The sequence below is a fragment of the Netta rufina genome (genome assembly GCF_964035555.1).
Source record: "Netta rufina genome assembly, chromosome: 13".
Classification (NCBI taxonomy): domain Eukaryota; kingdom Metazoa; phylum Chordata; class Aves; order Anseriformes; family Anatidae; genus Netta; species Netta rufina.
The window spans coordinates 16073810-16086472 of NC_140136.1; the positions used below are offsets into that span (position 1 = coordinate 16073810).

The window sequence follows — 12663 nt, forward strand, 5'->3', positions numbered from 1 at the left end:
AAAGCCATTCTTGGAAATGGCTTTGGATCCTCTTTTCCCCAGCATTATCATCTGCAAAATACTAAAGGTCAGCTCTGCAATTCATGATTATTTTCTGACATTGTCATCAGATCACGCAATTAATTTTTACTCAGCAACTTATTATGAATATTGATTACATCCCCTTCAATGAAATTGCTACAGAATAAAAACCTGTGCATCTTCAGAATGAAATCTTAGGTTTTAATGCTGTCCACCCAAAGGAACAGAGTTGCAATTCTGTTACTAATCTGCATATAAATAGGGTACTATCTCTTACACAGTTCATATTTCTTTGTGCATAAAGTTTGTAAATGATCAAATGACTATACCAGGGCAATTATTAAAAAACGAAGACAGAAAAGTTACAAGGGAGAGATGCCAGGAGAGAATGACCCCACCCCTTCAGTTCTCAATCCTGCACTTCCTTCAGGTGCATTTCAGAAGCAACTAGAGCCTGCCAGCACACTGAGCATAGCTCCTTCTGATCCAACACTGTAAAAAAGTAATTCTTCAGTTTCTACAGAAGTAGTGCTCAGAAAAAGCGCAAAGTTTGCCACAGGCCTTTTAAATGTTCTCCAAGAACCGGTATGACTGATAAATGCCCCTTCTATTGGGCAGTTACCACATTCTCCCCTTCTTATGACAATGTCACCCACAGTAGGCATCAGGTCTAACAGCCAACTCAATAGATGAGTACTTACAGTCTCAAATCTACACACTTCTGTACTGAAATGCAGCAGATGCAAGCAGGACATTGATGTCCCATTACTACAGAGGGACTCCAACCTACAGGATTCTCTTATTTCAAAAAGGGAAAAGTAGACGATAATGTGAGGATTGTATCTATGAGAGACACATATTACTGAGAGAGAGAGAAAGACAGTAACTCACGATACCAACAGGAATATAATTCTTTGGAGAGACAGGAAAAAGCCTATAGACATACGAGCACATACAAATTAAAGAGAAAAACCCTGACTGCTTACCTGTGAGTCTTCATCTTTCACTGGCCGCTGCGGAGTCTGCTTAGCATCAGACAACTCATCTGAAGATTCATTTTTTCTTTTCTGCTTCTTACCCAGTGTGATGATTAGCTTTCTGTTAGGGAAAAAAAAAAAAAAAGAAAAAGAAAAAAAAAAAAGTAAATGCTATATACTAAGTTTACTTACCTTCAAGAGTAAAAACAATGCCACAGACTAGCAATTCCATTACTCGTTACTATAAAAATAAGGAAGCACCACGCCCTTAAAAAGGAAAAATACTTCTCAAAACAAAAAGCTACAATTTAACACTAGGTATTTTCTACTCATGTGTCTGGGTTTCTCTACAAGAAAGCAGTTATCCAACTACCTTACACTCCTCTATCAAATACTTTATATCTATAAATGAATAACTGAAATGTAAAATCTAACATTTAAACTAACTGACAATGGTAAATTACCCAGACAAAAACTGGCATACCTATCATCTGCAGGTGATGACAGTAAATAACTTGCTGCAAATAACTTCTCATTGTAAACTGTATCTTTTCTTATCAATATTTAATAGATTAGCTAGTGACAACAATCTAAAACAATTCAAAGCTGTCTGACTTGCAAAGCTTGTATGCTTAATCTAGTCATTTAATGGTGAAAGTGAGAGAATTACACGCATCCTTTTTGCCTTTAAGAAAATTAAAAAGAAGCTGTATTCAAGCCCCAGTAGTTTTGTCTCCTCTAAGAACTCAGTATACTCTGAGAGCCAACACTGCGCTGAAGAAATTGGCTAAATTCTAATGAAAAGCACCAATTATTTCTCAGTTGAGCTTTAAAGGTTATACTACAAATTATGGTACCAATGTCATCTAATTTGTTTGTATTTAAAAGGTGTCAAAATATTTCTTTTTTCATATTCGAGATGTGCCAAACACTAGTCTTCAAATATGTTTTCAGTGGAATAATCACAGAATGATTACAAACTACCCAAAAACACAGACATAAAAATCTGTCCTAAAACACATATTTCACATAGTATCTGATCATCAGCTCTGTGTACCAGAGAAAGAGACAACTGTTCCGGCACACACGTCTCTGCTATTTACGGCACAAATTAAATGGCTGACAATAGCTTTTAGACAGACAATTCAAGTTATTTTATGCCAAAGTAGCATCCAATATATTGGCCACCTGAAAAAACACTGATGAGAATGCGGTGGTGGTTGAAACACTTATCTCATGTGTTTTGGGTTTTCTTTTTTGGAAGTGTCCAAAAAAAAAACCAAAAAAAAAAACAAACTATCACGTATTTACTACAACCAAACCAGCACTCCAGAAAGAAAATGAAAATCTTAAACTACCAAAATATTATGGGTAGGATTAAACAACATGGCTGCCAAAAGATTACAGACATTTTTTAAAACACTGAACATTTTCATGTTTTCAGTATTTAGCCGCTAAGTGTGGAAAGATCAAAAAAATAAAGAAAATATTTTCCACTCCCATTTTTTTTTGTTTCATTATGAACTGAACAGCACTGGAAAACGCGCAATGAAATTACATTGCAATGAGCGTGATCACAGAGCTGCCTGCTCAGAGGGAAATCCTGGTCTTCAAGTCCTTGCTTATCATTAGGCATCCTCAGCTTGGTATTTAGAAAACACTTATCATAATTGCTGGAAATAATTTCAACAATGAATACAATGGTTTTCCCCACTGTATATGAGAACTGGCTCTTGGATTTTTCCATTGCTTTTCCATCTCTAATGAGGAGTTTATTTATGTATTGATACTGTTGGATCCTCAGATATTTGTTAAATATGCTTCTTTCTGGAGGTAGGCTTGGATAAACCACTTCCTTCCTTTTTAATCTCACTTTCTTTTGTAGAATTTAAAGGTGTTATATCAGCACTTATCAGCTACCATGCCCAATTAGCTAATATTTTTGGAAGTAGTATTGGCAAGGCACACCAACTGACTTGCTGAACCTAGTTATACCGAGTTGCAGATACTACCATTTACCACTGACTTAAAGGGAAATATGACAAACTGGTGGGATAGAATTTGTTGGAAGACCAGCAAACTGACAAAACCATCCCTACCCCAACAAGTTCTTGAGCTGCACATTTGGAGTTTGGGAAAACATGAAGAAGCATCGGTAATGCTTCTCCTGCTCCTGAATCCTGCCTGTCGCATCTGCTTCTGACCGTGGCTGGAGACGGAATACCAGGCTAGCTGAGACTCTGGGCAGACCTGGCCAGGCACTATTCTAAGCTTTGCCCTTCTGTTACCAGTAAGTGGAACACACTGGGCTCATCTCTAGCTGTTCCTTGCTGATCTTTTCACTGAAATACCAGACATAGAATGTATTCAGACTAATGAACTCATAATTTGTAGATTATTATTTTTCTCCAATACAAATTTTTTCATTAACTAAGTGCTGAATACAAGTGAAGCTGGACAGGGTCTTGGCAGAACATTTGGTCCAATTCCTGCTCAAAGCCATGGGCAGACAGGACCTTGCCCTGCCAAGCACTGCCCATCTCCACAGCTGATACCTCTCTGGCCAACCTAATCCAAATCTGGACTCTTTTTACATAACAGTGAGTTAAAATATTTCCTAAATGCATGCTGCCACGTTAAACATTTGTACCTGTGCAACTAGGTTCATCCTTGTTTCATACCCTAGTGCCTAACATTCTAGGTTCAGGTTCCTTTTGGGTTCAAGCAGCACAGTGTGATGGAAGGCCATGACCATTTTCCTACAGCTTCTAGTGTTATCCACAGAATAGCAGATATCCAGCTTCAGAACATGGGCTTGTTTGGGGATTACAGACTTCTCTACATCTTTTCCTGCACATTTTTCACTTCCTTCTCTGTAGTTTTGGTCTCCCTGTGTGCTTACCTCTTGACCTGTCCCTGCAGTCTTATAAATATTCCACTTGTCCATCAGCTGGTATCTTCTCTTAATCTTGTATTCCCTACCCTCGGTACTTTTCTTCACATGCATCTCCCTGAAATTTTCTTAACATTATCTTTACACATTACTGATCAGAACGTTTCATCCTCCATGTGGATACGACGCCAATGAGGAATAATTGCAGTTTCACTTCCTTCTGATCCAGTGCCCAGAACTACCATGCACTTTGCTATCAAAAGTTGCTGAATGACAGTATGGTGCTGAAGTCATGCGTTTCTCTTAGTAAAAATGCAATCTGCTCATATTTTGGCCAAAAACTTCTAAAAAAATCTGCTATGTGAAAACAATGACTTTCAGAAGCTTGTAAACTGGATCAATTCTGTGAAATTTTTTCATTGACAGAGCAAGTTGCCTTGCCAGTTTATAGATTTCTGCAGGAAAGCATAAAGATCCTTGGCTAAAATCCCTTTTTCCATGCTGAAACAAACTGTTCTGAACAGAAACTATCTATTCTGTTTCTATGAAAAGGAAGCAGCACACTGTAGACACAGAATAAATAATGCCACTCGACTCCATTCCAATTTCATTTTTTCTCGCCTTCTTAAACTTAAAATCTGATTACATAACATCTAGAAATACTGTAGTTTGCTTCAACGTGTTTTTTTTTCTTCTGTATCTTCAAAGTAAACCAAAAATGTTGAGCAATGTATACAAACGGAAGAGATTAGAAAGAAGCCATCTGAGGAGCCAGTATTACTCTTGATCCCTAGCACATAACTCTTGACTTTGGTCTCAAAACTAACAGAAGCCATCAGCAAGAGCATCAGGAACCACTATTTGAGGAACAAATCTCTGGACAGTGTAACTACTTTCCTATAAATTAAGAGCTAATTAGAATCTGGTCCATTCCTCCTGTTTAATAGCAGAAGAACGTGATGGAAGAGCTGTCAGCACTTTTAACAGCTTTAAAATTATGAGAACAAATCTCAAGGCCTTCAAAATATTGAATGTGAGCAAGTATGATAGAGGAAAAAAAAGGAAAACAGCAAATTTGTATTAGGGGTGTAAGAAACAGAAAGATATTGCTGACTTTTAAAGTATCATTTCAGTTCTGTTTTCTCAAAACCAAGAAACACTAAATAACTAATCATTAGTATCCGAACAGCCACCTCCCAAATACTTCATTTGCAGTCGAAGCATTTTATTAACTCATGAGTAATAAAATGCTGTTTATCTACATCATTAGTGTTTATCACCAAAAACTTAGCTAAAAATCCAATTTATTGGCAAAACAGAAAGCAGGTATTTCCTTGACAAGATAGCATATCCTCTTAAAATGAGAAGTATATTGATGGTATGAAAACAGTTGCTCTCATCCTTTTAACATGTTTAATAAATAATATCAACACCTTAATATTAGCCACTGTCTCCTCCAAATATGTCTCCAATTAGTAACTTTTGAATTGGAGACAGATTTTTAAAACACTCATCTAGTCTTACTTGGAACAGGCAGCCATTTCAAGCTCAGACAGAACTGGAATAATAATGCAAGAGAAAAAACAAGTGTGTTGTTTTTTTGTTGTTGTTAATAAGACCATATTGTTTGGCATTCAAATACTTCGTAGTAGGTTAGCAGACTTCAGATTCTGTCACTTAAACCCAACTGGTGCATCAAAACTAGAGTTTGGGAGCAGAGAAAACTACGCCAATGAGTCACAGCTCAATGCAAACACATCCCAGGAAGATGATCGAATCTGAAATGTGTGTGATTTCTAGTCACGAAAAAAGAGGGTTATGATCTGACGGAACAAAGACATTCAGTGACATCTCCTCTACTTGAGCATAGATCATACAGCCTGCATTTCCCGACTTATATAAAACATACAAGACAATTGACAATGTCTACTTTCTAGGAAATTGACTTCAAGTTCTTGCATTTAACCTTAAATGATGCAGGATCAGCTAATAGGTGAATCACTTCCGTTTTCTTTTCCATCCCCACATCTCCTGCTGCTGAGTTTAGAAAGGATTCAAACCCTCTGGACAGTACCATATCAACAAGTGATAATGTAAAAATTTTTCTACCAGGGTCTTGGGTCCTAAAAAGGCTCTGTACTGTAAAAAGTACATCTGAGACCCATTTCAAGGCAATAACAATATTTACTATGTGAATAGGATCATGTAGGACTTCCTGGATTCATTATTATGCAATTTAAGGGTTAATACAAAAAGCTTCAACACTGTCCTTTTCAGCACATGAAACGATACACCCATTTCTGGTAACGGGAAACAGTTTTGAACTTATGGGCTATGACCCTCAACTGAACTTTTGTAAATCTAATTTCTATGGTTTGGGGAAATTTATTTAGTTATTTATTTGAAAACAAATAAAAAATGACCTCATGATTAAAAAAATCCTAAATATAGTCTAATGATATTGCCCTTTATATCACTATTGCTGAGCTACTGCTTTTAATCAGGGCCATGATATTTAATTTTGTGTTTGAGTAGGTGGGAGTACATTGAGAGCTATAAATCTAAATGCCAATCTACTTTCTTGAACAACAGAACGTTCACAAATTCCTAATTCTTCTATCCTTTACGTAAAATGCTGAAGGTAGACTTTCGAGTTTAAATATGTATCACCGTAAATGGAAGAACTGGAATCATAAGCAGCTCAAATGCTTGTAAATACATACAAGTTCTATGCAAAAATATTAAGTATTTAGATTTCTAAAACTCAATATGCTTTGCTAAATCAACAGTACATAAGAAGCAGTTCTGCAGTCCTGAGAAACCACTAAAGTAACTTAATTTTTAAACAATTAGCTTTATCAGTAATGAACACCCAAAGATAACCATTTCCATATCTGGTAATACTAAATACATTATACATGCATCCTTATACTGCTAATAATTTGTCATACACTTATGACACTTTTGGTAATAAAGGAATTTAGTCATTTATCTTCAGCAATGCTTACAGCATCAAAGCTTTACTAATTATTGATTCTATTTCTAAACCAGAGGACTGAAATGAACAAGTCTTGTTTCTTTGACTTCAGCGGGTCAGAGGATAAAAAACCTTAATCGGAACCTTTAGAAATAAAATATAGCCTGCCTAGAAAGTAATTCCTAGTAGTTTATAACTAGCAGTGATCAATTGAAAACAACTACTGTGGCTTTTATTTTTTTTATATACCTGTATATCTCAAAGGAATCGTGACAGAAGAGGTAAACAGCTAACATGAAGCCCCCAAAGACATACCAATTAATTATGCTTAATTAGGAAAAAAAAGATTAAAATCATGCTGTCCCTGATATCCAGAAACACGGTAGCTAAAACTTATCTTGATCCTAGATGAGGGCTACTCAATGCCAGTAACAGTTATATTGCACTATATTTAAATGCACATTTTTTCTTTTTTTCTTTTTACTAAAGCCTGTTGGCTAGCAGGCCATTTTAACGAGGTCTGTCCAGCAACTAGTGTGCCAGCTCCAGCTCTGCCAGGTGAGCCAGGCAAAGCATATCATTTTCACAGCTGAGTAACTGTACCTCTCTCAATCCTCCTCAAGAGGAGCACACAACATGCTACACGGTCGGGACCTAAGATCCTTGTTAAATCCTTGATCCCAATCTGTGTACGAGCTTGCTGTTTGAGTACTGGACCAGAGAAGGTACACGGTACACTTGTGCTTGTATTGGACAGGCTATGTCTGATGCATGAAGGATGTGAGAGATGAGATTAAAGACAAACAGGAGTCACCTGGAAAATGAGTGCGACTTCACATCTCTCAAGCACTCACAGCTCCACACCACCTCCCAAACACAAAGTTCTCACGGAATTCAAGTCCTCCTGTCTCCTTGCCCAATAAAGGGCTCAATCTTCTAAAAGTATTACTTGAACACAGTAGAGCTTTTTCCCAAGATTCAATGGGAGCTTGTTTTATTTTAAGATAAAGGGGAAAATGGATGTAGCAACCCACACATTTAAAATCCTAATACTATTTTGATGTCACAATTTGCAGAATGTGCTGAGATTCATTAAGAAGTATTTTTCTAATAATGTAAGACAGGAAGAAACCTTTAGAAAACGTGTTTTAATCATCTAAAACCCTTATGAATTATTGGATTTCATTTCATTCTTCCCTAGGTAAAACAAATTTTATTAAAAACCTTGGTAACCACACTTTCTTAATCACCTTCGAATAGCCAGTTTTAGCCATACTATAGTAAGTGTTCTACTTCCGTAAGATCAATAGGTACAATTACAAAGAAAACAGAATATGGTAGGATTATTTTAAAACAGAAAACAGAGCCTGCTTGCAATTAGTGCTATTCAGTGTGTGTGCTATTCCCTATGGTATACACTCATGCTAAACACTTGGTATTTTATTTATATAAAGATATGTATTTATTTATAAAACTGTAAAATAGTGCTAACCCAACATAAAACCACATCAAGCTATTCAGATACAAAAATGAAGCACGTGGACATCCAGAAGCATTAGATTTACAGCAGTCCACTAAAGCATATGGAAATTTGGTAGAATCCCTAAATTGTGGCTCTAGAAGACTTTCACAGCTCTCCAATATGACCTGACTCCTCATTCTTCAGGTATCTGTCCCATGTTGTTAACTGAACTTACCCATGCTGCAAGGTTGCATGCTGCTGGGGCATTACTCGATCAGACTGGTAAATAGCAGGGAGGGAAACCTTCGCAGCTCAATGCAAAATTACACAGAGTTGACTGTACCGAATTAAAGCTGTCTGCCAGCTTCAGCGTACTTGGGATCAAGCACAAACATCACTTAAAAACCCAGTTTGACAAATGTCTGCTTGTCATTTGATACTACCTTGTGCAATCTTGAGAACTGATGCAAATTGATGTGCACAGCGAAGCATTTCATGAAGATAGAAAACCGAACGCAGAAGTGTTAATCAAAGGTAAAAGCTCGTTTCACTATTCTGACTAAAAAGCAGCAAAAATATTACGGGAATTATGTATCATATCATAAGGATTCTTTTTCAGTATGTTTTGTTAATTACCTAGAGAAACGGCTACAAAGCACCTAGAGCAATTCACATAAAGGTTCCAGAATCTGACAGTAGCTAAACAACAGTGTGCAAGTTTCCTGGTTAGAAAGACCCACAAAACGCCTACCTGTTATAGAACACGAGTAAATTCAGAAACGTGAAAGGGAAATCAACTTTGGAAGTACATATCCAACTCGCCCGCCTTTAAGCGAGACCGGAGGGGTGAAGGGGGAGAGCAGGAGAAGGAACCACAATGAAGTGCTAACAAGTATAAGCAGCATTCATTTGCAAACCCTTAAGTTGAAGGGAAAGAAATTAAGACCAGGAAAGTTCAGGTTAAGAATCAAGTTATATTTAGAGTAGTAACCTTTATACTATCGGGTAACTTCTCAAGGAAGTGGTTTGTTTGGAGCATGCAAGCAGAGAAATAGGCTGATTAAAAGAGCATTCATTTCTCCTCCGTATAAATGAAAATATACATATGCATATGAGACATTTAAATATGGACAGACATGCCAGTTCCTACGTCTGTTACTGAAAAAAGGGCATACCATTTCAAACAAAAATCTAATCGTAGCTAAAATTTCCCTTTCAAGTCCTGACTGACACACATTAACATTAGAAATCACATTGTTTCCTTTAAAAGTATTCTGGAGAACTAGGTTAGCTCTGAAGTCAGGAGGAGCGCCATGTATCGAATGTTCTGCAGCGCTCTAACACCTAACATGTCTTTTGAAGGCTTCTCACCCCCAGGGCATCAACCCAGCTTGATCCAGCTGAGTCTGCAAAATCTTTAAGAGGGCAGATTAAGTCAATATGACTGAAGGCTACAAAGTACTTAGAATTCAAATTTTCCAATATGCACTTTACTTATAATACCCCGTGTGGTATCTGTAAGAATATTCAAAGTATCACACATTGAAGATATATACCAGAATTGATAAAGACAGCATTTATAATATCAGATGAACTTAATTTGGAGTCGGAACCGATTACAACAGTAGGCAAAAAAATACTAAGATACTTTGGTGTTGTTTATCCTTCAAAATAAGTATAAAGAAATGTAGGAAATGGATTTGAAACACAGAAGCCATTCCTTTCAAAGGACAGTTCTAAAATGATTTTATCTGAAAGGAAAACAAAGCATTCTTGTTCCTGAACAACAAAGTCCACACATGGACTTAATTAGGAAGAATTTTGTGTAGGCAGCGAAGGAGAATATTATCAGTAAGCAGTTTTCATTTTAATCACAGATGTGCAATCTGAGGAGAAGACAACATTTAAATCTACTTACCCAATTTTTGTTTTCTCTTTAATTTTGGTTGAGGAACCAGTTTTTGGTTTTTTGGTCTCCTTGTCCTTGGGTTTGGTTTTAACTTTTCTGCCTTTCTTTTCCTCTTTTCCTTCAGCTGAAACACTGGGGAAGTTTTCAGGACTCATTACTCGTGGAATGTTTCTCTCTCCTCTCTCTTTTGCTTTTGCAATTGCTTCAGATATTATGCGATTTGCTTTCTCTTGTTTACTTTCAGAGTCTGCTTTTTTCTTCTGCTTCTTTTCAGACATTGCCCTCACCTGGGTATTCTGCAACTTAGTATATGATCCTGAACCATCAGTCTTCTTGGAGGAAGGAGGCTGTAGACAGAGACAAAGTAAACAAAATCCCCTTATTTTAACAATCTGAATTATTTCTTAAAAGAAAAAAAAAAGTGTTTTTAATCTAGAATTGCATATAAAAAAATTAAACTGGCAGAGACTTACACAGACACAACAAAGAAGAAATTCTGTTTTTACCACAGAATGGCGTGGGTTTCAGAATAAGTACATCAATTGTTGGTTTTACACAAGCAGTCTGCATACCGAAAAACAGGAAAAAAAAATCTTCACAAAATTCTCTCCGCGTTCTTTCCTCCTCTGTGGTTAGACACACCGATCCCTAACCTTCCAAGCATTCCCATACGTTTGACACAAATCTCAGACATCTCCAGTAGATATTCTTCTCACAAAATCTGAGAAAGCCAAGAACTCCCAAAGGTAACAGCATCAGTATTTCTTCTTCGGTATGATACCAGGACCACATAGATCTTATGGTAGACATAATATCCACGAGACAACTCAGTGCTAACCAGAATTGATGCCGAACAAAATCAGGATTAAAAAAGACAAAACCAAAACTAAGCCCATGCAGCTCTGTATCAACCCAAAAATACTGCTTTCTGATCATTTTATTTAGATCAACATAGTACGTTCGCTCGAAAATGCACGTCTTGTTTTTGCTTTCGGGTTTTTAAGCACTATTTCATCGATGCAGGTTGTTTACGCAAAGAATTCAATTCCAAATGAGCAGCCGCTCTTTAAAGGGAGCAGAAGACATGTTTTTGCTTTCTTCCCTCCTGCCCCCGCCCCCCTTTGAGGAATGGAAAGAATTTCCTATTCAAACAGACAAAAAAAAAAAAAAACAACCAGCAGATAACAGTTATGTTACATTCTCACCCGTAAATGCGCCTCTGACTACAGCACGAAGAAAAGCCACCAGGAATTTCCAAACACATTTTCAGGCCAAATCCAGTGCACTTCACTGGATACATTTTCTATACGTGCCTCATCAAAGGCTTAATAGCAGTGCTGCGGCAGCAGGAAGGAGGCAGGGTTTAGGATCACTCTCTAAAATGCCACCTTAAGGCCTACAGGCTATAACAAATAACCAAGACTCGAGAAAACAGCCACAAGCTCAAGATGGCGATGCAGCACGGCTCCCGCAGCAGCAGCCAGTAATAAGGAAGGTTATTCAATCCCATTAGCCTTTTAGCCCAAAGAACCCCTCCTCCTCCCACTCATTCAGGCTTTCACTTACCCTTCCTCTTGGCCTCTTCACTGAAGACATTTTTGGCGTCAGACAAAGGCTTGCCCTCTGCTTTTTCAGCACCCCAGGCAGTGCTCAAGAGAAAAGCATTGAAAGAAGATTGCTAAATGGCCTATTTAGCAAGCTGCAGCCAAGATATGCACAACCCTCCACAAACACACATTGGGATTTATCAACATATTTCTCCCTTGGCAGGCGTCCGTCCACCGATCGTCCAACTCAGGTAGGGCACAGCCCGCCTGCCGCCCCTCAGCAGCGGGGCTTCCAGCCGGGCCGTAAGCAGATAGCCAGATTCCAACAAAGCACAGAAAGAAATGAATGCACAAAGCATCAAAATGCATCAGCATGAATATTAGAGATGTCGTTAAAAATACTGACTCCTTCTGCGGAAGTAGGCCAGCAGATGGTGCTACCAGTTATTATTCCATTAGGCTCTGCAATTTAACCCCCAACGGACTGCTCTTCCCTACATGTGGTACAGGGATTAACTCTTCCCCTTCCACCGCTCGCCGTACACCGCTGCTGTGCCTGGCTTCGGGCTGGAAACCGGGGGCACGGAGCGTTTGTGGGGCCGGGGCTTCCCTGAAGCGCTCCAGGTCTCGCATCGACGCGGGGGGCGGCGACGCACACTGCACTCCGAGCCTCGGGCCTCAAAGCCAGTTTGTCCTCCGACATACCTTGCTCTTTTTTCCCCCCTTCCAAAGGCAGTTCAGCACTGTAAGCAAGCACCAGTGACCACATCAGGACTCGTTTACAGGCTTCGCTGCTTCCTAGAGAAGGAAGAAATCCTGAACGGGATCTCAGCCTCACCCCCAGCCCAGGTCTACGCACACCTTGTGGTGAGGGCCC

At 38.4% G+C, this 12663-nt stretch overlaps 1 protein-coding gene across 3 annotated transcripts in view; it reads right to left on the reverse strand.

Annotated features, from left to right (window-relative positions):
• The window catches only part of CHD9 (chromodomain helicase DNA binding protein 9), a 93446-nt gene that overhangs the window by 42760 nt on the left and 38023 nt on the right, over positions 1-12663 (reverse strand). For all 3 annotated transcript variants that reach the window (XM_084294781.1, XM_084294782.1, XM_084294780.1), the window contains exons 5-6: positions 10249-10586; positions 1008-1119 (exon numbers count right to left, since the gene is read on the reverse strand). In XM_084294781.1, coding sequence (XP_084150907.1) covers positions 1008-1119; positions 10249-10586 — 450 coding nt within the window. The remainder of the gene's footprint in view (positions 1-1007; positions 1120-10248; positions 10587-12663) is intronic.